General features: G+C 45.1%; 1 protein-coding gene across 1 annotated transcript in view; it reads left to right on the top strand.

Moving 5' to 3' along the window:
- Positions 1-24,103, top strand: part of PLEKHG4 (pleckstrin homology domain containing, family G (with RhoGef domain) member 4) — a 98,451-nt gene that overhangs the window by 44,299 nt on the left and 30,049 nt on the right. The window contains exons 6-10 of the mRNA XM_010585197.1: positions 881-974; positions 6,046-6,132; positions 7,949-8,065; positions 10,891-10,989; positions 12,037-12,185. Coding sequence (XP_010583499.1) covers positions 881-974; positions 6,046-6,132; positions 7,949-8,065; positions 10,891-10,989; positions 12,037-12,185 — 546 coding nt within the window. The remainder of the gene's footprint in view (positions 1-880; positions 975-6,045; positions 6,133-7,948; positions 8,066-10,890; positions 10,990-12,036; positions 12,186-24,103) is intronic.

The following is a 24,103-nucleotide window of genomic DNA, read 5'->3' as shown; positions in this document are numbered from 1 at the left end:
AATGGGATTTGGGAGCTATGGTGGGGCAGTCATGCAGCAGCTCTGTGATACAGCATTGTGACATGATATTTTAGGGCCAGGCCTCCAAGCTGAGAGGGAGGGAGGATCTTCAAGGGTTGAGAAAATCTGCCTTGATGTCTGGCTGACAATTGGTTTTGGAGTCTGCAGGCTGGAGTTTGCGGCTGCTACTCTTCCTTTCACTATGACAGACTCTTCACACCCCCCCCCCAGCTCATCTCAGGCTTTACTGAGACTTTGTTTCACTTTTAGATGATTAAACTAATAAGAGGTAAAACTTACTTTCTGTTAATGTCATTTTCATTTGGGTTTGGGGTTTTTTGTTGTTTTTGGTTTTTGGGTTTTTTTTGTTTTGTTTTTTTTTTTGAAGCCTTTAAACCATTGATAAAGGGAGCAGACTTAGCCCATGAGAAAGCTTCTGCTGCTCATGCTTTGTTTCTTGTGCTTCTCCCTTCATATCTGATTCTGGGCAAGATAGGCTTTGGGTCTGATCCAGAATGGCTGTTCTTGTGAAGCAGCGTGGCTAAGACCAAGCTTGTCCCTGAATGCAATTAGGAAGGACTGGTTTTCCTGTGTGGATTACCCAGAGTGGGTATCAGCACCTTTGCTATCAGTGAGATGTATACTAGGAATTGGAGAAATGGAAGTTTCAGGTGGAAATAGCAAATGTAAAAACTGAGCAATCCAGGTGGTTTCCATGTATATATTTTGGATAGGAGAAGGTGGCCAGTTAGTTCCCTGTCCTTACAGAGCCATACTGTACTGGGTTTTTTTCACCCTGTCATGACTACAGGTTCTGTTTCCATAGTCTTGTTGATTTTCATTGGTGACAAATGTGACCTCTTTTTCTCTGTCCTTCCAGACCAGAATGTCAGGCTTTGGGTCTAACTGTTCTTGTGGATGCTCGTCGCTGTTCACCGGTTCCTGCTCTCTTCAAGGCGTTCAGCATATTGCAGGTGAGCCTTGAGCTTGGGCAAAGGAACACTAGTTGGCTTGCTGTCTTGGTTGCATGTTACATCTCCATCTGCTGCTTATGTCTCCATCTGCCACCTGGCTTTCAGTTGGCTTTGGGAGGTGGAGTTATACACCCAGCCCTGTTTTAGGAGGATGACCTGGACTTGCCAGACTGCAGACAAAGCAAAAAGCCTAAGCAAGTCTGAGTTAGGGGAGAACACCCCTCCCCACCCCTCCAAATTTGCTTCTGTCTCTGCTGAGCAGCCTGTACCCAAGTCTAAAGGCTGTCATGAATTATCGTGCTTGGAGATGTTGTCCCCTGCCTGGAGAGGCTGTGAAATACGCCCGCAACGGAGAAGGGAGGAAGACGGGCTTCTCCCTGCTGCAGAGGGAAGGGAAGGACACTGCTTGTCATGCCAGGTGGAAGAGCATGTGCAGCTGTTGATGTGGCTGTAGGTGAATGATTGGAATTGGACATGCTGTAACTCTATATTGCTTCAGGTCAAAGGCTTTCATATCAGTCACTTGGAAAGCAAGTGTGTTGTGTTGCCCCTGCTCCCAGATAGAAGCTATCTGCTGCTGTTAGAAAGCCAAGGAGATGCTGGGTTGTAGCTATGACTAATCTTGTTGAAGCAGGTGTTCCTTTTAAATCAGAGCTTAGGTCTCTTCAGGCTCAAACTCTGCAAACTGGAACGGGGCAATGTTTTAATGAACCTGGTGTCTCTGCGGTTTATGTGCTTCAGTGCCACATCTGAGAGTTGGAGGCTGAGTCAGAGGTCTGCCTTCCTGCTTCCTGGGCTGGGTGGAGCTGTGAGCTCTATCAGTGTGCTCGTTCTCTCTGGTGAAGTAATCTGGTGCTCTGGTCAGTTCTGCAGAGGTAACAAGGAAGTTATCTTCTCTTTTTATGCCGTGCCCACCTGGCAGTGGGCTTGCTAATGCTTTTGAGTGTTTCATTGCCCATGGTTGCATCGTTGTGTCTTAGTGGAATGATTTGGAAATCGGCAACACATTGAGACGCAATGTGCTTTTTGGGACCCCACTCTCATCCAAGCATGGCAGGAATAAAGCCATTCTAACCTTAAGTTTCCTACCCTCTGAAAAGAGGGGCTGGGGGAAAGGTTTTTTGCAGTGCCTCTCTAATATCCTGCTGCGATGGCTGTTTGGCTCCGAGTACCTTGTTTCTCAGGGTGGTGCAACAGTTAGTTAACAGGGATTAATGTGCTGCAAGACAGATTGCTGGAGCTGAGTTTGTGCTCCAGGTACCAGTAACTGACAGAGGCTGATTACTCTGCTTGTGGTTTTTCAGTCCTTACCCTGACTCTTCCGCAGACTCTGTAAACAAGACCTGTTAGCTAGCTCATCATCTGGTTATGGCACAGGAATAATCCCCTGGTTCCTCTGAGCCTTTTGGAGATCCTTAGCATTTATCTCTGGGATCCCATGGCAGTACTCTCATCTGCTCTGAAACAAGGATAAATGCAGAAAACTGACTGCAACTACAGTGAGGCAAGCTAGGCTTTCTAGAGCACAGCAAGGTTTGCTGGCTGGTGGATACAGAAGCACAGACTGTATGTTGTGCCTGTAAGGTCACAAAGCAGATCATCTCCTTGGGGTCCTTTCTGAAATCCCTGACGCATCTCCCAGTGTCTCGTATCTGTGGCAGACTCTCTGTAGCTCATTTCTCTGCTGTTCTATTCTCCACTTTAACAGGATGTTATTTACATGGCTTTTGTGAAGCCTACTATAATGGTGTGGGTGGAATCTGTTAAATGTTGAGATCCAGTGTTGCTTGTTTGATTTTGAAGGGACGTTTTCCTCCTGAGCAGTGAGGAGCACTGCTTCACCGTGGGTAAGCACAGATGGGATGACCTAATGCAGAGTCCCTTCCTGCTGCAGTGCTTGGATCTATTAACCCTAGAGAACCTCCCTGGGGAGGGAAGACTTTGATACCACAAGTTTCTGGGTCAAGATCTGTCAGTCTGAGGAAATACTTACTCCACTCTTCCATCTTTACGGAATAAATGCATGAACGGACTTTTAAAGTGCTAATAAACAACTTTTGGTGCTTGCAGGTAGCTTTCCCTACAGCACTGGGAGACAGTCACTTGGTCTGTCTAGTCATCTAGTAAACTAGTAAAAGCTGCTCATCCTCTCTGCTTTCAGGGTGGGGGGAGTTGTGTTCTGCAAGGCTTTCTTCCCCCTTCCGTTTTAGAGTATGGGTGGCTGGGAAATCCTTCTGTCCCAGACAGCACTGGGAGCAGAGGGAGCAGGGACAGAATAAAGCACTGCAGCAGAGCTAACTCAGGAAGGAACAAGGAGGAACTCTGGCAGCTTTGTATGGAGGTGAGGGGAAATGTACAGTGCGTATGTGCTGCAAGAATAGATCATGCTTGTTCCTGTGGGAAGCTGCATAACGATGCTTTGGAGCAAGGATTTTTGCAGAGGTAAATGCTGCTGTGATGTTTGGTTACAGGTTGTCACCAGTAAGCTCTGTGCTATGGGGTCTGTTCAGAGGATCTTTGCTGCTCAGTAGTGCTGGGCTGATCCCTTGGTCAGGCAGGGTCCTGATCCCCAGGGAGCAGGCAGGGAATGGACAGTAGAATGCTTGTGCTGGCCTTCAGTGAACAGGTATCTGGGATTTCCCTCTGCCTGAGTCTTTACAGAGCAAGAGTCTTTTGAATTTCGCATATCAGTGCGAAGGCTTGATCCTGTAATCTGCTGCATCTGTGTGTTGGATTGGGAAGGGAAGAGTCTGTTTATGAAGACAGAAATACAGTAGGAGTTCAAAGCAGAAAAATTCTGTGCAAACCTTTCTGTTCAAGGGGTATATTTACATGCCCTGTTAGTGCAGAAGTACAGAGGACCTTGGTCTGACATTGAAGACCAGGGACCTCCTACTACTCCATTAGAAGTGGCCACTCTGAGATTGAGCATGGTATCTGGGGACTGTCCTATCTGCACAGGCATTCCTGGTGGCCTGTGCTTCAAACTGTGCCAGTGATGTTAAGTCTGACCATGGGCTTCCATTTGGGTCAGGAAGCCAGAAGACTGTTTGAAACTTCAGTCTGAGAAAGGTGGAAGAAAGTATCTAATTCTCTTTTTAAAGAATAATAACAAAGGGATGGGTATTTACCCTGGTGCTTTCTGAGCTCCTGTTGATGCCCCTCTATTCTACACGGTCCATGCTGTGCCTGTTTTGGGAGGTGAGAAGTCCACTTACATGTGTGGGACTCTGTTTCTTTGCTTCCAGATAGCTGGTTTTGTTAGCAAAGGCGGTAAGAGATTGTGCAGAAGGCTGCGGGAAAGCTTCCTCAAGTAGCCTCCTGCTGCTTCCAGCTCTGCCTGTCTCCCAAGGCACTCCTGTAAACTGTTATAGTCAATTTGGATTGCCCCATCAGTGCTGGATGAGACTGACTTCAGCTGTTTAAATCTAAAAATATGGTGAAAAAAACTTTATTTCTTTGGAAACATTACCTCTTCTTGGACTGGAAAACCCTGAACCTCTCCCCTGACAGCTTTATTTGTGAAAGGTTTTTCAGTTTCTATTTTCAGGAGTAACAAACAAGTGAGTGAGTGTTTTGGCTGTTGTTGTAACCTCGTGTTACACCATCACTACCTTTTATCCCTCACTCAGATTGTACATCTCATGACTGTTGGAGTAGAAGAGGCATTGTGAAAGAATAAATTTATTTAGTGCCATGATCTGTCTTGAAACTGTGGCTAGTCTTCACCTTTCAGTACTTTCTAGCAGTCAAATTCAGAGCTGCTGATACAGCTGTAATACCTTCCCATCCTTTCTTCAGATGAGCTTCAGTATTTGGCTAATACAGCCTAATTAGGCAATAAATTCTTCTTGGCCTTTTGATCAGTCTTCAAGTAGCAGTGAAAGTGTGAAGAATTTGCTTTGGAGAAAGGGATTTGAGAAGACTTAGAAACCTCTCATGGTTTTGGAAGGTGTTTCAGCTGGGATTTTTTCCTGCCTGTTCAAAAGGATCCTGTTTTCGGACTAGATGAATGAAAGGTCTTTTCCTCTGCTCTGGAATCTCTGCTGCTGCTTTCACTTGCAGAATTGGGTCTTCTTGTGTTGGCATTGTTTCTTAATTGCTGTACTGGGCCCAGTGTCAGGTTAGGTGGCTCAGTCTCTGCTGGTCCACTTGCCTCTGACTCTGTTGCTCATGTCAGATATTTAACCCTAAACACTGCTGGAGCCATTTATTTAAACAGGTTTCTCTTGTTGTCATGGCCTGCTGTGTGGCAAGTTCCTTGCAGGTCGAGCAATACCAGAAAGGGTTTGTTGCTTGACAGTTTCTGAGATCTTTGCAAAGGCAAAGACCATCTAGGAGATAGCTAGATAGGATGGCTCTTACTTAACCATGTGGAACAACAGCTTAAATGGCTGTTCTCCTTGCTATCCTGGTACAGGCATCACTTATATAGTGGGCCCTGACTCCATGGTCTGGATCTCTCTGCTACGTTTCCCTCTTCCTGCTGTTGCTCTCTGCCTGTTTCTCACTTCCCTGTAGAGTGGTTCTATAATTGGAGAGCTGCTCCTGGATCACGGAGTTTGAACTACAGTTGCCAGACATCCCTTATATTTGGAATTTCGGTCGGTTTAACAGTAGCAACAGGATGCAAGCCCTTGATTGTGGGTTGGCAGTAAGCAAAGACAAGACAACTTTTTTGGCACTGTGGGGGGAAAAAAAACTTCTGTTCAGTTAGGAGAAGTGACCAGGACAGTTATGAAGAAAAAACTTGGACGTTGAACATGGTTCTTTCTTTTTCCCCTGACACATTTCCTTGTGTAGAAGTCAGAGCATTTTTAGTACGGCCAAGACCTGACCTTTTTCATTGCTTCCTTAAATACTGCACGACTAGTTGATCTGAAGCAAACTACCTTCAGACATAGCTTTCATGCTCTGTAGAATGGCCTTCCCTACACCTGGTGCCTGCCTTCCAGGCTTCATAAATACCTTTGAAGGATAAATTGCAATCTCCTGTACAAACCTGGTATGGCACATTCTCCTTAGCATCCCAGGCAGATCGGTAATGGATTTGTGCTCTGTTCTGTTGTAGGACATAGATCCTCATTGTATTCATGGAGTACTGCTTCTGGTTGAAAGGGATCTGACGTTTCGGATGGAGAAGCCACCAGCAGGGCAGGTAATGGAACCGTTCATCCAGGGGTTGCTGGGGAGCTCTTGATATCCTTTATTTAACTCTCTGAACAGCAAGTTCTCTGTCCGCTGATGTATGTTTATTCTCACATGAAATCTCTAGTTGTTCTCTGTATTTTATGGTTGTGGTCTCCTACGGGTGTGGTATTTATAGGGTTGTAAACTTTATGTGAGCTGAACAGATCTCTGTCATGCTCTGTTTATTGCCAAGTCCATCGGTGACATTTGCGCCATAATTATGTCAGTCTGCTGGGGCCCTCAAGACACCCAGGGTTTGTTGGGAACATGGATAGCTGTATGCAGGAGCTCTGCACAATTAACAGTAATAGAGATGCTTTTCACGTTCTCCTGTTAAAAAGGGGGAAATCCCTGGTCAGGAAGAGATCACATTAGGCTAAATCCTGAACTCCATCCTTTGAAGGTACTTGTTGCTTTCCTGGATTTTCCATATCTTGTGTTTCCTGTCCTCATAGCTGCTGCTGTCAGTGGCTGAGAGCACTTTGCGAGAGGGGGAAGAGGAGATGGTTATGTGTGTGAGGTTCCCTTTGTAGCTGAAATGTCTGGGAAGACTAACAGGACGTGCTAATGGACGAGGGAAAATCATCACAACATCACTGAACACCCCCACTAGAAGTACATCTGCCTTAGTATTCCATAGCTGTATAAAAAATGTAGACTCTCAGCCACTCTGTGGTGAGTGAATAGAGCATGAGACTGCATCTTATTATCTCCCTCTGCTCTAAGACTGTTATAAGCTACAAGAGTGGATGGCACTTCTGTGCCTGCTGAAACCCTGTAGACTTCAGAGTAGGCCAGGACCTCCCTTTTGGCTCCTGTGGATGAAGACACTGTGAATAGCATCAGGTTTGCTGTGTGTGTGGTGTGCTGCCTCAAAAGGCTTAAGAATAACAAATGCTATTAGTCCATTTCCTCGTTGCCCCCATGTGGAAGAATTTGAAGTCAGAAAGGGGGCTGCAGGTGTGTGCATGCAGGGAGAGCTACAGAAGACATTAAACACATTGAACAATTACAAAGTGTGTAGGAGGGAACAGAGCAAAGGCTAATAGAGACACAGGCGTGCAGGAGGAATTGGAAGCATCATCACTATTTTGTAAGGAGGTGGAGACTTAACGGTGTGTGTGTGGAGGGGTTAAATGTCTGCACCTGAGTTTCTGTGTCTGGGCTGGCTTCCATGTACCTGCAGGAGCACTTGTCTGTTTCTCTGGTGAGTATAAAAATGCTCTGAGGTCCTACAGACTCCCAGAAGGCAAGTTATCTGTGTCGAGATCCAGGAAACGCTTGGAGCAAAGAGCTGCTGTGATGCGTGGAGAGTTGGAGGTAGGGCAGAGGCTGCTCTGTTAGACTCTTTTTCCAGGAAGTGAGATGGGGAAGCTGGGAGCTGGATTTAACCTCTCAGACTCTCCAGACAAATGCAAATTGCAGCACTACATGGGAACATATGAGGGAGTTGCTCTGCTTGTACTAGGAGGTACTGGCTCTGGAGAAGGCTGGCTGCTGTCAGACTTCCATCACAGATGTTATACTTGGTGAAACAGCATGTTGTGGCCTGCATTACCTCAGGGTTCGCCCACTAAGCTGTACAGCAACCAGCTCTAATATTGAATTGACTTTTTTTTCCCTCCTTCATATTGTAGTGATATTGCAGATATACGCTGTGTGCCTTGTTTCTATGCAAGATAGATAAAGAAATAAAGGATCCTGTCTTTTGTTAACCTTCCCCTCCTCCTCCAGTACTCGCACTCTAATGGAAATGTGCTTTTATTTCTTCTATTCCTGTGCAGTTTGAACTTCTCACCTCCATGAAATCCCTCCATAAGCACATAGACAGCTCACAGCTGCCTCTAGAACTGGATGGGACCTTCCCTTACTGCCACCGGGACTGGTTAAGCTTCCGCATGGTGAGTAGGATGTCTTGTATTCTTTGGTATTTGAGAGAAGAAATGGTATGGTAACAGAATTGAAGCAAGAGGAGCCTGTCAACAGCTGAACCTACAAGCATTAAAAGACAGTGGTTCCTGTAATAGCTATGTATGCGAATGAATCTCTGTTATCGAAAGAATACTAATACTGTCTTCATAAAATGGATGCACATTATGGCCTATTGGCATGACTGCAGGAACTAAAATTTTAGGTTTTAACTCATCTGCATGAACTGCATTAATTCTTCTTTCCCTTCAAAATATGGTCAAATCTGAAACAGAATCCTGTTTTGTTGTGATACACAGTGGGGCAGTTCACTTTGGTTATACTCAGAGACTTAAGGGCAGACTAACCTCAGGAGAAGGTGTTAGTATCATGTTGCCATTGAACTAACAATCAAGAACTTGAGCAAAATAAAAATAGTTAGATCTTGTTGGTTTTGGAGCAGGTTCCCCAGACCAAGCTGGGAGTTCCTTAGTAAAAACTGCAGTCCTTGCAGGAGTGAGACTTGGAAGTTCCTGATAATCAGTTCAGATACTTCTAGGGACATCTTTTTCCTCCTTTAGATGTAATTGACTTATTTACCAAAGTTGTCATCGAGAACTCTTTAGAAAGCATCTAAACTAAAAATACAGAGAAGGTTCAGCCCAGGGGAGCATCATATTCCTCTGAGAGCTGGCTACGTGAGGCAAGGAAACTAAAGCCTCCCTGTGCAGATTCCGTTCAGTGAGTCTTAGGACCAAGGTAACAGTGGGAGGCAGCACCAGCAATACGTTCCTTCTTTCTGTTGTTTGGCTGTTTTGAGTATGCCTTGGTACCATGATCCTGTCTGACCTTTACGCTTTGCTCCAGAAGAGTCATGGATCAAGAACTCTACAGTGAACCCTACCCAGGTGCGGATTAGAGCCACCACAAGGTGCAGGGAGGCTGACCACTCTGTGGAAATGTTTGAGCTGACCCAGATTAAGCCTCAGAGATAGAAGGCCTGAAAGTGCAGCACCCAGACACAGTTCATAAAGAAGGTAGCCCTGGCAAAGGGTGCTGCAGGCACCAGTGCAGCACATGCTGATGATCTGTGGCAGGACTGCAGGTGTTGCTGGCCATGCAGCAGGGTATGTGCAGACTGCCAGAAGTCTGCAAAGGCAGCATCTGTGGCACCAATGCTCGGCTCTGTGTACACTCATGTTGTGAAGGGGGCGTAAGTCCTGTGGATCATGTGCTTGTTGAATCTTTAAAAGCTGTATTGAGAGATATTTGGCACACTGAGACTAGACAGGATTAAATCTCCGTAAATTTGCGCACAAATCAGCTGTCTTCACTTTGAGTTTGACTTGCTCACCCTAGTGGATGACAGAACCATCACTTCTGCTTCCAAAAGATTCAGTGGTCTTTTGGCTCTGACCTCACTGCCCAGAGTGCTGTGTGGCCCACTGCAGCATTTGAAGCAGGTTAAGATATCATTGATAACACCACTGTGTTGCTGGTGGCAAACTTCAGCAGTTAGGCTTAGCATGTGCCAAATGTTAATTTATCTTTTCCAAATTATTTTAGAAGCTATTTTTTAAATTTGCATCCAAAAGTACTAGTATGAACCCATGCTGATGCAGTAGAGCTACAGAAACCTAATCTTGGTGCCTAGGATTGAATTTGAGACTTTGAGGTTTCTTTGGCAGTGAGAAAGCAGAGAAGCTTTGCAAGAGGTTATGCATTAGTTTTCTGGACAGAGTTGAGAAAAGCTTGAGAGCTGAGGTGCTCGCTCTGTGCAGAAGGATCATTCTTGAAGGAAGGAGCATGATATCAGACTACTTCTTGTTTGTGTCTTGCATCTTAACATGCAAAATGTTACCAAAAGGAGTTAGTGTAGGAATCAATCTGTATGGGTTGCCTATTTATATGATGTACTGTGTGTGATAATGACCCATATACTCTACCCCTTTAGATCTGCAGCTATGTGGCAAACAGAGTTTATTTCCTGTCTTGGTGATCTCACCTGCATCCTGCCTGCTAATCTGTTACTGCTGGGGCTGTTCCAGCATTCCAGGGAGGAGGGAATTCAATTCAGTAAAGATTCAAACAGCTGCTTTTTTGTTTTGTTTCGAGTGCGGTTGTTTTGGAATAGCTGTTTCTCCCTTCTCTGATTTCAGTGGCTAGAGGGTGGCATCTGACAGTATTTAGGCTTTATATCACTGACTTTTCTAAAATGTACTGTCTTGTGAACCCCTGTGAAATGTTTGGGGTTTTTTGGGGGTTTGGGTGTCGTCCGTCCCCCCGTCTCCCCCCCAGTCCCCTCTAGCCGAACAGAAGAGGGTTTTCAGATTTGTCAGTAGTTTAAGGTGCTTAATTGTGGAAGCTTTACAGTTTCCTAATCTTTAATTTACACTACTTTTAATATGAAGAAAAATGATTTAAAGTAGAGAAATTCCAAGTACTCGTTCTATGTTTTGTTCCTCCAAAATTCATGCATAATGATTCATCTTAGTGGGAAGTTACAAGACATGCTAATAGTAGAAGATTGTGGGACATAAGTGGACTGGTTTTCTTTTCTGTAAAGCATGACCCATACAAGCCACGAGTATGCAAGTTTATAAGGTCTGCATAGAGGCCTTGGTATAGCATGATGCATCTGAAGCCTCTGATGGGCCTCTCTTTGCTGATACAGCCTCACCAAATGGTTTAATTGAACCCTTGGGTTAATGTGTTTGATCCTCTCTTGATTTCTGTACTTTTAACCTGCAAGCTGAAAAGGCAGCTTTCCTGTCAGCTGTAAGACCATAATCTCTGCCTTGGTCCTTTCTTCTTGTAGAAGCTGGAACATTTGCTACAAGGATGCCAAGGTGCTTGTGCCTTCCTCCAGGGAGCTATTCATAAAGTGGAACATGGAAAATTACCAGAAAGAGCTGAGGTAAGCATGTCCCTCACCTGGTATTAGAGGTAGTCCTGAGTCAGAAGAGAGAAGGAGGCTGGATGGCTGCAGAAAAGCCCTAGCTTTGAATTTACAAACTCTAGTAGCAGGGTATTCTGAGTGCTGTGTGTCACTGCGGAGCTGTCAGGACAGTGGGAGTAGTAGAAGCTAATCCAAATTAAGTGATAAAGGCTCTACTGGGTGTAGAAGCTGGTTCTCTGATCCCTCAGTGTCACCCAGGAGATCTCTTCAGCTGTGCTTGTTGCTGATGGCTGCTTGCTCCAGCATTGGAGTGCATTCTTAGCAGCTCCACAGCTCTGTAGCTGGTACTAGCTTTGACATCTCTAGTGCTGAGCAGCTGCCTCAGGCTGTGCCACACCAAGTTGGCTTGAATGGCCTGGAATAAAGTTAGGCGACAACATAACAGTGTTCACCACGCCAAATCTGTGCTGTGGTTCCCGCTTTGCTGCCTCCAAAACAGAAGCAGACAAGAAGAGGAGGGTACAAAGACTGAGCCTGTGTTGTTGCAATCATTATGTTCCCCCACTCTTGAGAAGCTGCTGTACCCCTGATGTGGTAGGAGATTGCTGCCAGCTCTGCACTAAGGGTCCTGACAGTAAAGCAAAGGAAGATATTGTAGTGGCCTCTCTGGGCCTTCCTGCATACATGTGTATATCTGCAAACCCTTCATATGCATCTTGTCCCACAGCTTGGAGCTATGCAGGTCCAGGCTCTAAGAACAGCAGGAGCTAGCTGTGAGTGAAAAATGAGGCTGGAAAGCTTATTTCTATGCCCAGTAAATGGAGTATGGACAATGATAGGAATTGGGTTTCAATTTTAGCCTGGTGAGGAAGGTACAGAGAGCGTAAGGAGCATTGTTTATCACTTTGGACTTGACAGGCTTGAGAGAAACAGCTGTGGCAACCATCCTCCCTCTTTCCTAGGTTGGGCCAAGGTGAGATGTGGTTTGTGTGTGTTTTGGGCTGGGCACTGGTTGTTGCCTGTAGGTTGCACTAACTGCTCATCTCACTTTTGTGATCCTTCCAGGAGGCAGCTGTGCTGCTGAGGAATTATAGGCAGTTGATGAAGAACGTTCTTGAAGACGCACGGCTGGTCAGGCTGCAGCTGGAGGGTGGAGCGCTCCTGGCCAGACTGAGGAAGGAGGAGTCTTGTGTCACCCTCACCCATGACTACAGGTGAGCCCCAAGAGTGGGAGAAGAGGAGATGAAGATGAGCAAAAAGCAGGCACTGGGAGTCTCTGTGAGGTGACCCATCGTTGGTGCAGGCTAGAGAGCAGCTTCGTGTAGTGAGGACTTTTGTTGAAAACAGCAAAGGTGAGAAGTGTAATGAATTTTACTCTTATCCTGACTGCTTCTTCCCAGTTCAAGAACTTGTCTGGGAGGATTCACTTAGAAGGGTAAAATTCCTTTTCCAAGCCAAATCAGACTAATCTTCTGTAGTGGGGAGAGGGCTGGATATTTTGTGCACCTCTAAAACACAAGCCTTAATTGATCATGCCAGTGATGAATGGCATTACGGCTGTGTGATTTACCAAGGCACTCCTTCTGCAAGGGGATTTCCAAGGACCTTAACTGCAAGGAATGCTTTCTGGCTGAAGCAAGCTCTGATCTCCTCACACAGTGGTACGGTTTGCACAAACAAATATTCACTGCCCATTTGCAGAACTGGTATGAGAAGCAGGGACAGAGAGACAAGCTGTTTGAAACCCCCAGGGCATTGCACAACTCCTGTTTGTACTGTTAAAGTACCTGAAGCCTATCAGCGTGTGAAGGCCTCTGTGCTATGTGTTGTGCAAACAGCAAAGTAGAAAGGCAGCCCTTGCACCCTGGAGCTTCCAGCCTGAGTGTGAGATAAATGCTGGCATGTGGGTGCAGACAAGGGCGTAGCGGATGGCAGAGTGGCATGTAATGGCTCCGTGCATCTGCAGCCTTGCTCTGGTTAAACTCTCTCTTGCCATCACGAGCTGGGAAGTTTTAAGGGAGGGAATGGAGAGAAGATAACAAAATAACTTGAAGGGTATGTCACCCAAACAGTGGGAAAAGACCAGCTCTTTGAAAATTCAGCAAGTGGATGACAGTGCAAGTTGCTACCCATCATAGGGAGACAGGGGTCAGCATTTCGGTGCTGAGTGAGAGGGGAGTGTGAGGACAGGCTGTGTAACTGGGTTTTTTTCCCTGCTCGCTGTGACTGCTGTCAGCAGCTCTGGCAGGCGATGCAGACACAATTTTCTTGCTGGACTGGTGAAATGCCCTTGATGCAATTTTGGGTAGAATTAGTGCGCTAAAGCCTTTTCATTCTGACACAATGTGAGAAGCACAGATAGTGCGGGTTGTTGTGGTATGTTTTTTTAATTTTATTTTAAGCAACACACAGCAACTTTAGAGTCTTAGGAGAATGGGGAGAATGTGCCTGCTTTTTATGTTTTGTTTTGGTTTTAAGCTAAGCCTGTGTTCTTGTGCAGGGAAATGATCAACTTTGAAACCTGATCTGATAGAGCCCCTAAGGATAATTTACTGCTCTGATTACTTTAGCAAGGGCAGGGGCGGGGGATACACACATAATTCTTTGATTGCACAGCATTTGGGCACATGCTGAGGCTGTGTAGCATGTTCTCTGTTTAATTCAGGTTATATTCATTGCCTGCCAGTATGAATGGAGAGTGTATGCTACAGGTCAAATATGTGGCCCTCTCCAGCCTGACGAGTGTAAATGAATAAATATAATGGGAGAAAGTTAGTCCTCTTGTAGCCTGTGGAGTAGTTGCAGAAACTAAAATCCATGCAGTATTTTAATTGAGGAAATGCTTGCCTTGAGGCAGAGGACTAAAGAAGTCCACTCTTCCTTGTTCCAGGATCCTTTTAAACGGGGGGAAAAGCTCTATCACTTGGCCAGAGAGCTCTGTATAAGGCACTGTTGGTTTTAGATCCTCCATGGCTCTGCACTTGCTCCCTCTCTCCAAACTGGTGTGCAGATATTAAAGGTTCTGAGCTCTGGTAACCCTGTAAAGGCTCCTATGGTTATGATTTCCAAAGGCTTCTTTAACAGATAGGATCAAAGCAGGGTAGGGACAAAATATTGTAGTTGGCCTACTAAGCTAGTGTGGAGTGGCTATTGATGTGTGTGGGTCTAATATTAGATTTTTGACTGGTGACATGTGAAAATGGCACAGGACTGGTTGTGTCTGTGCACTCAGCAGGTTCTGCTGTACTGCTTTTCTGAACTTTGAATTGTAAAATCTTGATCAATGCTTAACAGTCTTTAATTCCACGCCCACTCCCCCAATACTTGAAATCGATTTGTTTACAAAAGCAAGTCAAGTGGCTTTACCCTTCTGAGTCACCTTTTGGCTCTTGTGTTAGTGACGTCCCATTGTTTTAGTTTTTTCTTCTCTTTTGTGGTGCAAAAGCCTGATCAAGCAGACAGTCCCAAGTGCAGAAGACTTCTTTGTCAGAAGTTGAGCCAGCTGTGAACAGGTAACTGTCAAAATGTGCAAGAATTGCACATAAATAGAGGCAAAAATTATAAGAGCACAAGTTTTCTGGACTCTTAGCTCCAGTTAGTTAAAATATGCCAACCTGAAGTGCAGAGCTAAAGGTAAAAAACGTGATTTTTCTTAAGAGACACAAAGAGGACAAGCCCAGCTGCACCATCACGTTAGGATTAAATAAGCAAGAGATTGACTTGCTTCTCTGCAGAGGACGTGTTTTGCCAACTCTCATGGCTTACTTTCTTGCTAGTTTGTGGCTTCATGTGGCAAAAAGAATACTAGGGGGTGGTAAGAATAGAGATGGACAAACCTGTCTGAAAACGCTTGACTGCAGGTTAGAGATAGTATGCTAAAACAGGCAAGGAAGCAGGCTTGTGCTCTGTGCAGTCAGATGTTATCTGCCAAATACCTTTCTCGAGCACATAGCAAATAAGATTTGCTTTAGTCTTTCTTTAGTAATGAAGCTCTTCCCTTGCAGTTGGTTTTGGCATGTTTCCCTGCTCTGCCCTCCTGGAGAGCCGAGATGCCCTTTGAGTGTTTCATGACACAGAGCAGTGGGCTTTGCGAGGGTTTGCTAAACCAGTGATACAGCTCCTTTCCTGCAGGAATTGAACTCATCCCATCAGAGATGTGGTCATACAGGAGAGACGCATTGTGGTACATCTGTTTGTTTCTGACAGATGCTTTAAGAGCCTCCAGGAATCCTTCCTGGATGGTGCCATCCTGAGAGATGCTGCAGCATCACAGCAGTGGCTTTGACCGGTAACTCTACTTGCTCTCTGTTCCCAATGTGAGCTGATCAAAAGTCTCCGTACTCCTTTCTCCACCAAGTACTGCTGTAAAAGATAGCCTTGCCCATCCAACCACTTACCGACAAAGGGAAGGACTTCTTCAAGCAGTCCTTCTGAATCTCAGCCTTTTCCTGGCTTAGAAAGGAGGAGCTCTGTTACCAGAATACGCATCTTGCAGACAGACCATCACAAGGGGTTGGCCAAGGGGATGAGGTGTGCTTAGCTGGTCCCGCACCGCTCTCCCACCTCCAGGAAGACGAGGCTGAATTTGGCCTAGAGTTGCTGTGGGTGTGGTACTGATGAGCCAGTATCTTTGTGGCACCTCTTTAAGTGCTGTAATGATAGCTTCAGCACAGGCTGGCCACCCAGAGGTGCAGGTGGAATGCAGAAGGCGACATTGTCACTTATTCATTGTTGGTGGAGCTGGCTGGCTTTAAAACCAGCACATCTGCTTAGTGCTTCTCCAGGTCTGTTAGCTGAAAGCTTCCAGGTTATGCTGTCCCAGTCTTTCTGGGTATTGAAATGCAGAGCTGTTAGCTGAGCTGAAGTTCCTGTTGGTAAGTGTGGACAAATGCCACAGAGACATCCATCACTTTAATGCTATTAATACTTGCTTCTGCACTTTTGGACAGGAAATTTTTAATAAACACAGTCTTTTTAATAAGGTACATAGAGTTGGCTAGCAGGCTTCTAGATATCTAGTGGCTTCTGGATATCTAGTGTATTGAACAACCAACCTGTGGCTTGCAGGCAACTCACTAAGCCAGTTGTGGAAGGTGGACTAATGCATTGCTTATTTTGTGGTGGATTTTGAAGACTTCTCCAGGCTTATGATGGAAGTGTCAGAGAAGCTGCCAGAAGCCAGGCAAGCAGCACTGGGAGATCTTACTGAAGTGAGGCAGTTGCCATAGGGCTGGGCAGCAAGACAGGGAGACTTTTAACCTGGTCTTTAGCCAGACGTTTTCCACTGTTCTCGTTATTGCTGTTTTTCCAGCATAGCCAAGAGCTGGGAATGCTTGCCTAGACAAGGTGTCCAGTGATGCCTTTCGTCCTCTAGATATGCTATGAGTCAGAAGTGGAGTAAGGAAGATATAAACATTTATATTAATATAAAAATGCCTTTATACTAGTCGGACCAGAATACACCTGGCACACGCCTGGCTTTACCAACAAACTGGTGTTCTCAGTGTGGCACGGGAGTGGGATTGCATCACGCTCTGCATGCTGGTGGGCAAGATAGCCACAAGACTAGATGTGAGAGCTGAAAGAAAGAGGAAAAACCTCAGACGGTGAAGGAATGACCAGGTTGGGTGCTGGGCTCTGTGTAACATGGAACCAGAAAAAGCATAATCTCTTCCCCCAAGCTCCTCATCTGAAAAGAATTTGTGCTTGCAAGCTGTGAATAAGCAGCTTATAAATAGATGGAGGACTGAATTCTCCTTTTGTTTGCAGAAGGCAGTATAGTTAGTCTCTGTACTTTGAGGGTGGAGTGGCTACAGCCAAGAGCTGGTTTTGTGAGCTGGGTATTTTTAGCGTGGCTTGGTGATCTGGTTGGAAGCCCTGGGTGGGGACCCGAGCTGAGTGGAGGTAATGGGCAGTGTGGAGCAGACTTCCTGAGCAGCAGCTGCTGGGTTCCTGATGCTGGACCTGGCTCAATTACAGCAACAAAGAGGGTGATCTTACGGCTAACAGCCTCTACAGTTCTTGTGCCTGGCTTCCACACACAGTATTGAGGCACTAGGTCTGCTTGAAGCTGTGGCCAGTTAATGATGCAGTGGGTTATAGCTGTGTGGCGTTGTAGGAGCTCATGTTTGTGAGTCCTTAGCAAGGCTCCTGTTAGCAACTCCTGCGATGCTCCAAGGCAGGCACATGCCACTCTGCAAAGTGGCATATGAGCTCTTTTCGGTGGAAGTAAACTTGGATAATGTACAGGCTCTCAGGGGTTCCAGGAGGGCCTGCCAAGAGACTGCACAAGAACTGTCTGAAGCTCTGTCTGTCTGGGTTAGAGGCAGAGAGACTAAGCTGGTCATCCAAAATGTGGGACAAGTTGAGGGCAAGGGTAGAGGGGAGACAGGTATCTGGTGTGTAAGTCCCAGTCTGGGGAGACTGGGATGGCTGGTATTCTTGGTTTGGAAGGTAGAAGGTGTGCACCTGCAAGCTGACAGCTGCTGCCATATGCTGGTGATCATGGCCAGGCAACCTACGCTGGAAAATCCTTCCTGGAAGTATTATTGTCTTCTACCATCCCCTTTCTACTTTAGAGATTAGTTTGTTTCTGTCCGTGCTGTGGCCAGTTTGATGGTTGCTACTCTGTGTGTTTGTACCTGCTTCAAAAGAAGGCAGGGCTTGCGTCCCTCTCATTGATGCTGTTTTCCTGGTTTGCTTAACTAATGCTTGCTCATCTTCCTGCTTCTCTGGGAGCTTTGGGAACCTCTCATGCTACCGCTTGCCATAGCGCACATTCCTGACATGGTCTGCAAGAGGCACCTTTCATTGGTAGGTGTCCTTTGCATGTTTCTCCTGTGGACCTAATCCTAAAACCTTCATCTGTTGGTTAGGAGAAGCTCTCAGTATACCTTAAAGTGAGATGAAAATACACGCTTAAATCCTGGCCTCAAAGATTGGCAGAGATGACTCTGTGCTCTTGCTGGCGACACAGAAGATGCTGACAAACACTAAACCTTTGGCCTGTAGCAGTGCATGGGTGGCAGTGCTCTTCCATGGTCTTACTTGTTTGTGTCAGGTGGAGGGAGGAGCGCATGGCGACATTTCTATCCAAACATATACGGTGCTGCTTGGTATTCATTTCATTTTCGTTACAGTCTAACCTGTTCCCTCTGTTTGCGTGGTGGTTTTAGGCTGGTAAAAAGCACTTACGCTCGCATTAAACAAACCTCATTGCTCTGCACATAAAGGAGAGTGGAGCCATTGGTGTTCTGAGTGTATGAAGTGCTGTGTGGAGCCAGTTGTGGCATTTGCAGAGAGGTAAAAGATTACAGAGTTCTGTCTCGGTAAGTTTTTGTTGTTCTTTTAGGCTTTTCATTAGATGATCCCCCTCAGCTCCCTTTCTGCTGTTTATTTTCTGCTTATGTCCTAAATCTTCCTGGATTCAGTGGGAATTTACCCAGAGGACTCTGGGTTTGCTTGTTCTTGTTTGCAATGTTTGTCATGCCAACAGGGCATTAGGTAATTAATGACACACTGTGTGTTTTATCTGTTTAAAAATATTATGGAAAAAGTTGCAAAAAGTTTCCAGTATTGGATGTTAGCTGAACTGCCTGAAGTTCCTGGCTCACCCCAGACCATCCCACAAGCAGTTTTTTATATGGCTGAGTTGGGGTAGATGTTTCTGCGGTAGTTAATAGCACAGTCACTGCTATTGTATGTATCATAAACACTGTGAGTGTGCAAAAGGAGTATGTATCAGGGAAATAGGTGTGTGGCTTTAAACGACAGCAGGTATATATTTGAGCAGGGCATCTTGAAACTCTGGTGGTCCTAACTCCAGGAACACAGCTGTTAGACTAGTGCAGTTGACCTAGATAACAAATACAAACATAAATAGGTTAATGTGCATGGGACAAGGTTTGGAGGCAGGAGTTTTTTATGACTGGGAGAAAACTACAGCTTGATGCTTCGTGTTCCCAGAATGGTGTTTCCACATCCTATCTCAGGCTCCACTGCGGGGTGAGCTTTCCCCATAAGTAGGCTACTTCTTGGTCTGGGATTTCATATAATGTTTTTTTTCCAGTCTGTTTTATGGATCTTACTGGGATTTAAAATCAACCAGAGACTGAACACAAGTTTTATTGTAACTGAATGCAAGCCAGGCTGGGGAAAGAATCAAAGGTCGCAGCTTGGGACTGCTCTTGGACACTTGTTTAACTGTATGCATCAATCCCTTTGCTTTTAAAAGGACTTCAGAGTACATTTCTGTTTAAAAATATGTTTAAATGAACTGTGCTTAGAATAGAATTCTCTCAGCAATTATGGTCTGTGGTGTGTTGTATTAATTGGATGGGTTGTTCCCAGTGCATGTGCTTGTCAGGTAACCCAGTGAGGAGGGATTCAGTCAGGTTTGTGGTCTCGGCTAGATCCACAGTTCCCATCATGAATGCCAGGAATCCCACAGGCAACCCCAAACTTGGTGTTTGACCTCTGTGCCTTTCTAAGGACACTTCAGGGTTCTAAAAACTGTACCCAGTTCCTCAAATACTTTTATTAGGTAATTAAAACCACCATGACTGTTTGTGTGCTGCAGAGAATAATTACAGTTTACTTAAGCAGTATCCATGTTAGCTTCACCATGGCCAGTGTGAATTTTAACCTCAGCTGCATGTGCAGTTTTCAGCTTGAAGAGCAGGAATGTGCATTTGAGGTTGACCTCCTTTTATGGAATCATTAGAAATATGGCAGTCAAGTAGGTTGCTACCAAAATGCATTAATGATCGAGAATGGCTCTAATGCATTTCTCTTCCTGCAAAACAGCCCTCAGGCACACAGGACTTTCCCTGCAAAGCTGGAAGGATTTCTTCCTGAAGCATTGCTCAGGATGTGTAAATGATTTGTAGCCAAGGCATCAGCACAAATGGATCTGGGTGATGTCCTTGGACCAAGCCATCCTTTAAATCTCCTAGTTGCCAGATCCTATTCCTTTTCTGCCAAAACCTGTAGAGACATTCACAAGGGAAGTTCAGCACCAGGAGTGGAAGACTAGATGAGATTAATGTTGTAATGTCTGACTGTGTTTCTTCTAAATTACAGAATGATCAGGGATATCTGATTTTTCCAGGGCAAGTTAGCCACAATATACTGGCCTAAAAAACATCAAATACACTAATGAAAGGCAGTGTGTGTCATGTTCCTTCCATCCACAAATTTTTGCCATTTTAAAATTGACCCAGGTTAGTCAGAGGATGAGCTCTGGTTTTAGCCTTCACTTTAGCTGTTCCTCTTGCAGTTAGCTAGAGCAGTTTTTCGAGGGGCAGACAGTAAGTTGCAGAATAGTAATGGTTCTGCTGCTTCCCTCCCTGTGCTCTTCTGTTTGCATCTCGCTGGCACCAGCAGGCATGGCTTATGCAGCACGTGCTTTTGCAAGCCTGCTGGATGCCTCTTCTGTGGCCATTTATTTTCGAAAACAAATCAGGTATTTTGCTTTGAAATCTAAAGTGTAACTCTCCAAGGCTAGCTTTTTTTGAAGGATGGATTCAGACAGAAATGGTCTTTCTAAATTATAGGTTTAAAATTACCACACCATTATACAACTGCTTGGCACTTCTCTGGAAAACTGAAGACGTTTGGAACCTTTTCCACTGAAAGGATAATTGCCCAATGAAAATAGGATTTGGGGAAACATAAACTGACATCAAGCTACTCCTTTTTGCTATAAATTATATTGACTCTGCACTATTGCAAAATTACTTTGGATGATTTGACTGTGGAAGAATGTAGTGAAAGATTCTTATTACCACACTCACGTGTGCAGAAAAATTGCAATGCATCCAAACAAATCTAAGCTTAGATGAGACTTTCCACTGACTTCAAACAACTCTCTGCTTTTCTTCATCAGAGTTGCACAGGCCTCTATTAAAATATCTTTAAGGACCTTAGCAACCAGGTGTTTCCTTTTGTGTGGCAGGATGAAAGTCACTTTTTCTTCTTCAACCAAATTTACAATATTTGCTTTGTTTACTCCAGGCTGTCTTGAAAGCAATGAAGGACAGGAATGAAAACCTTCTGAGTCTGACTCTGAAAAAGAAATAGGTGTTTATACAAGGTATCATTTTCCCATGAAACTACCTGTTGCAGGATATCATTGAGTTTACTAGTATACTAGAAATGATTTAGGAAGAAGTTTTTAAGATATGAATTGGCAAATGGGTGGGCCTGTGTAGATAGGTAAACATGTATGGAGACTTGGGATAACACACATAATGCCCAATGTATACTTTCTGTGAGCATTGGAAGTGCCCAAGTGAATCGAAAAAACAAACTTTCCCATGGACTGAGAGTGATTTCTTTGGCTCAGTTTGCCTACCTACTTTATACTTAAGGGTGGAAAGGGTTATATTTTCCTCTGTGTAAATAAGTAAAAGATGGATGTTAGTCAGAGAGCCTGTCAGGCTGGTAAAAGTGAACTGTCAGGAGCTGACAACATATGAATGGAGTTACCTTGGAGATGCAATGAAGACCAACAACTAGATGTTGAGGTTTTAATGAATGCCTGCCAAGCGAGGCAGAACGTGTGAAAACAGCATGGCTGGGCCTTGAAACAAAGGACTGAGGTGCTGGGATGCTGGAGGAACTTGGTGGAGGAGGAGGAGGGATGGTGTAAGGCCACACCTGAAGTCCGTCTGGGACTCTGAGCCAGGAGGAGCTGTTTGGAAACTTTTTTTTTTTTTTTTTTTTTCCCCCTGGGTGGCTTGTGTGCAGTAACTCAGCAAACCATTGGCAGGACCAGGAAAAGGGGCAGCCTTAGGGTGTCAGGTTGTGCCCTGATAAGTGTATCAATAGCCTGCTACAAGCATTCACAGAAAACAAAATTACTTAAATGACAAGAGTAAGGGATTTTAGATAATGATATATACCCTAAACAACCCAACTTACAGATAAAAACAAGAGCTAATTTCCAGCCCTCTTACCTGAAATGAATTCTCTGTCCAGTCCCTGCTTATAGTATAAAGTCCCAAATGCATCCTAGACTGACTCTAGCTAAGTGTCCTGGTTTCAGCTGGGATAGAGTTAATTGTCTTGCTAGTAGCTGGTATGGTGCTATGTTTTGAGTTCAGTATGCAAAGAATGTTGATAACACTGATGTTTTCAGTTGTTGCTAAGTAGTGTTTAGACTAAAGTCAAGGATTTTTCAGCTTCTCATGTCCAGCCAGCGAGAAAGCTGGAGGGGCACAAGAAGTTGGCACAGGACACAGCCAGGGCAGCTGACCCAAACTGGCCAACAGGGTATTCCATACTGTGTGATGCCACATGTAGTGTACAAACTGGGGGGAATGGGGGTGGGGGATCGTGGCTCAAGGACTAGCTGGGTGTCGATCGGCAGGTGGTGAGCAATTGCACTGCGCATCATTTGTACATTCCAATCCTTTTATTATTGCTGTTGTCATTTTATTAGTGTTACTGTTATCATTATTAGTTTCTTCTTTGCTGTTCTATTAAACTGTTCTTATCTCAACCCACGAGTTTTACTTCTTTTCCCAATTTTCTCCCCCATCCCACTGGGTGAGGGGGGAGTGAGTGAGCGGCTGCGTGGTGCTTAGTTGCTGGTTGGGGTTAAACCACGACACAAAGTTTGAGATGCCTGTGGATCAGTAAAGCAAAGGTTTTTCCATGTGTGTTTTCAGTAACAGGTGTCACCTTTAGTACCATTGAATCAGCTGAGATAGAGGGAGTATGACTGATTATGTGTAGATGTGTGTAGCTGTCACATTATTTGCCAGGACATGGATTGCATTGGATGGCTCAGAAGGCTGAGTGCTCACTTCTAAACTGGAGGCTCTAGCTTGGTTCTTCCCTACCACTTTCTACAAATGCAAGGAAGGCTTGGTCTTACTGAGATCTTCAGAGTCTGGCGCTCTATTTTTCTATTATTGCCAATAATCTGGGATAATTCCTTCTGTGGAAGGAATATGTGTGGGGCCAGAAGAGCAGTGTTTGGGGTGATTTTTTTCTCAGTCTTTCAGCTCAGCAGCAAGCAGTTTGCCTGAGCCCCTTTTCTCCTGAATTGGGCTCCGCGGGGCTTGGTGTGTGGGCCAGAAGTAGTATTTTATTGCTGGATTTTTGACCCTCACTTTCCCTGGCGTGGTTTGTTAGTCATAAGGCCAATACTGATCTCAAGTGTGCTTCAAGAGGCTGGTCTTGTCTGTGATGGCATGGCGAATTTATCTCTTCACACAGTGAGCTTGCAATTTCTGTTTATAAAAAAATACTTAACACATGTTTGTTTTGTAATCACTCCCCATCCCTCTACCTTGAGGGTGATTTTTCCCATAGTTGCATTGTTGTCTTCAGGAAAGCCTATGTTTTGTGACTCTGGGAAATGCGCTGTCTGCTGTGTGGGAATCTGTAGTATTTAGAGCCTTGCAGCCCAGGTTGTGACTGACTCCTGTCAAGGAAAACTGCTCAAATTTGAGATAACTGGAGTCCTGTTTCCTCCATCGGGTATGGAAAGGAGTGGGACTCTCTGGTTCCCTTCCCCTATGTCAGACCCCACTCTGTGCTAGGTCAGCCAGTGCAAGAGCTGGAACTCTTGTTTCCAGTTGCTACGCAATAAGGTTACCATCTTGCAATATCTTGTTAAGTGTCAAAACCATGCATGCTTTCTTTCTCATGGGCTTGGGTGGACATAAGGACTCCTATTATGGAAAGGTAGAGCAGGTCAATCTAGCTTGTTGATGAGTGCCATCAAAGAAGTAGCATCAACACCAAAGTGATTTCCATGGAAGCTCAGAGAAAGGTTGGAAAAATATTTTGCCTCGCAAGAGGATAATTGCAAATGTTTACATATAACAGCCTGTAATGTCTGAAGTTACAGGTGCTTGCTTGTCTGTACCTGTGGGAGGAAGAGCATTTGGTGTATTGGTGTGCTTTCCTGAGTGGATGAGAGCATTCATGCCAGCAGGGACTTCAGGCCTGTGGGAGTAAGACCGAAGGGTGTCTGCCTGTCTGGCCATCAGTATTGTATTTTGCTGGAGCCTTATACAGAAACTAGGACCTCACAGATACGCTCTGCTGCACAAAGCCTAGCAACTTTAATGTTGTTGCTGAATATCACTTCCAGTGATCTTCCAAACTGTTTCTCATT

Source organism: Haliaeetus leucocephalus, unplaced genomic scaffold, assembly GCF_000737465.1.
Source record: "Haliaeetus leucocephalus isolate CR32 unplaced genomic scaffold, Haliaeetus_leucocephalus-4.0 Scaffold92, whole genome shotgun sequence".
Lineage (NCBI taxonomy): Eukaryota > Metazoa > Chordata > Aves > Accipitriformes > Accipitridae > Haliaeetus > Haliaeetus leucocephalus.
The sequence above is the reverse complement of the archived record's forward strand: the minus strand, read 5'-3'. Positions and strand labels throughout refer to the sequence as shown.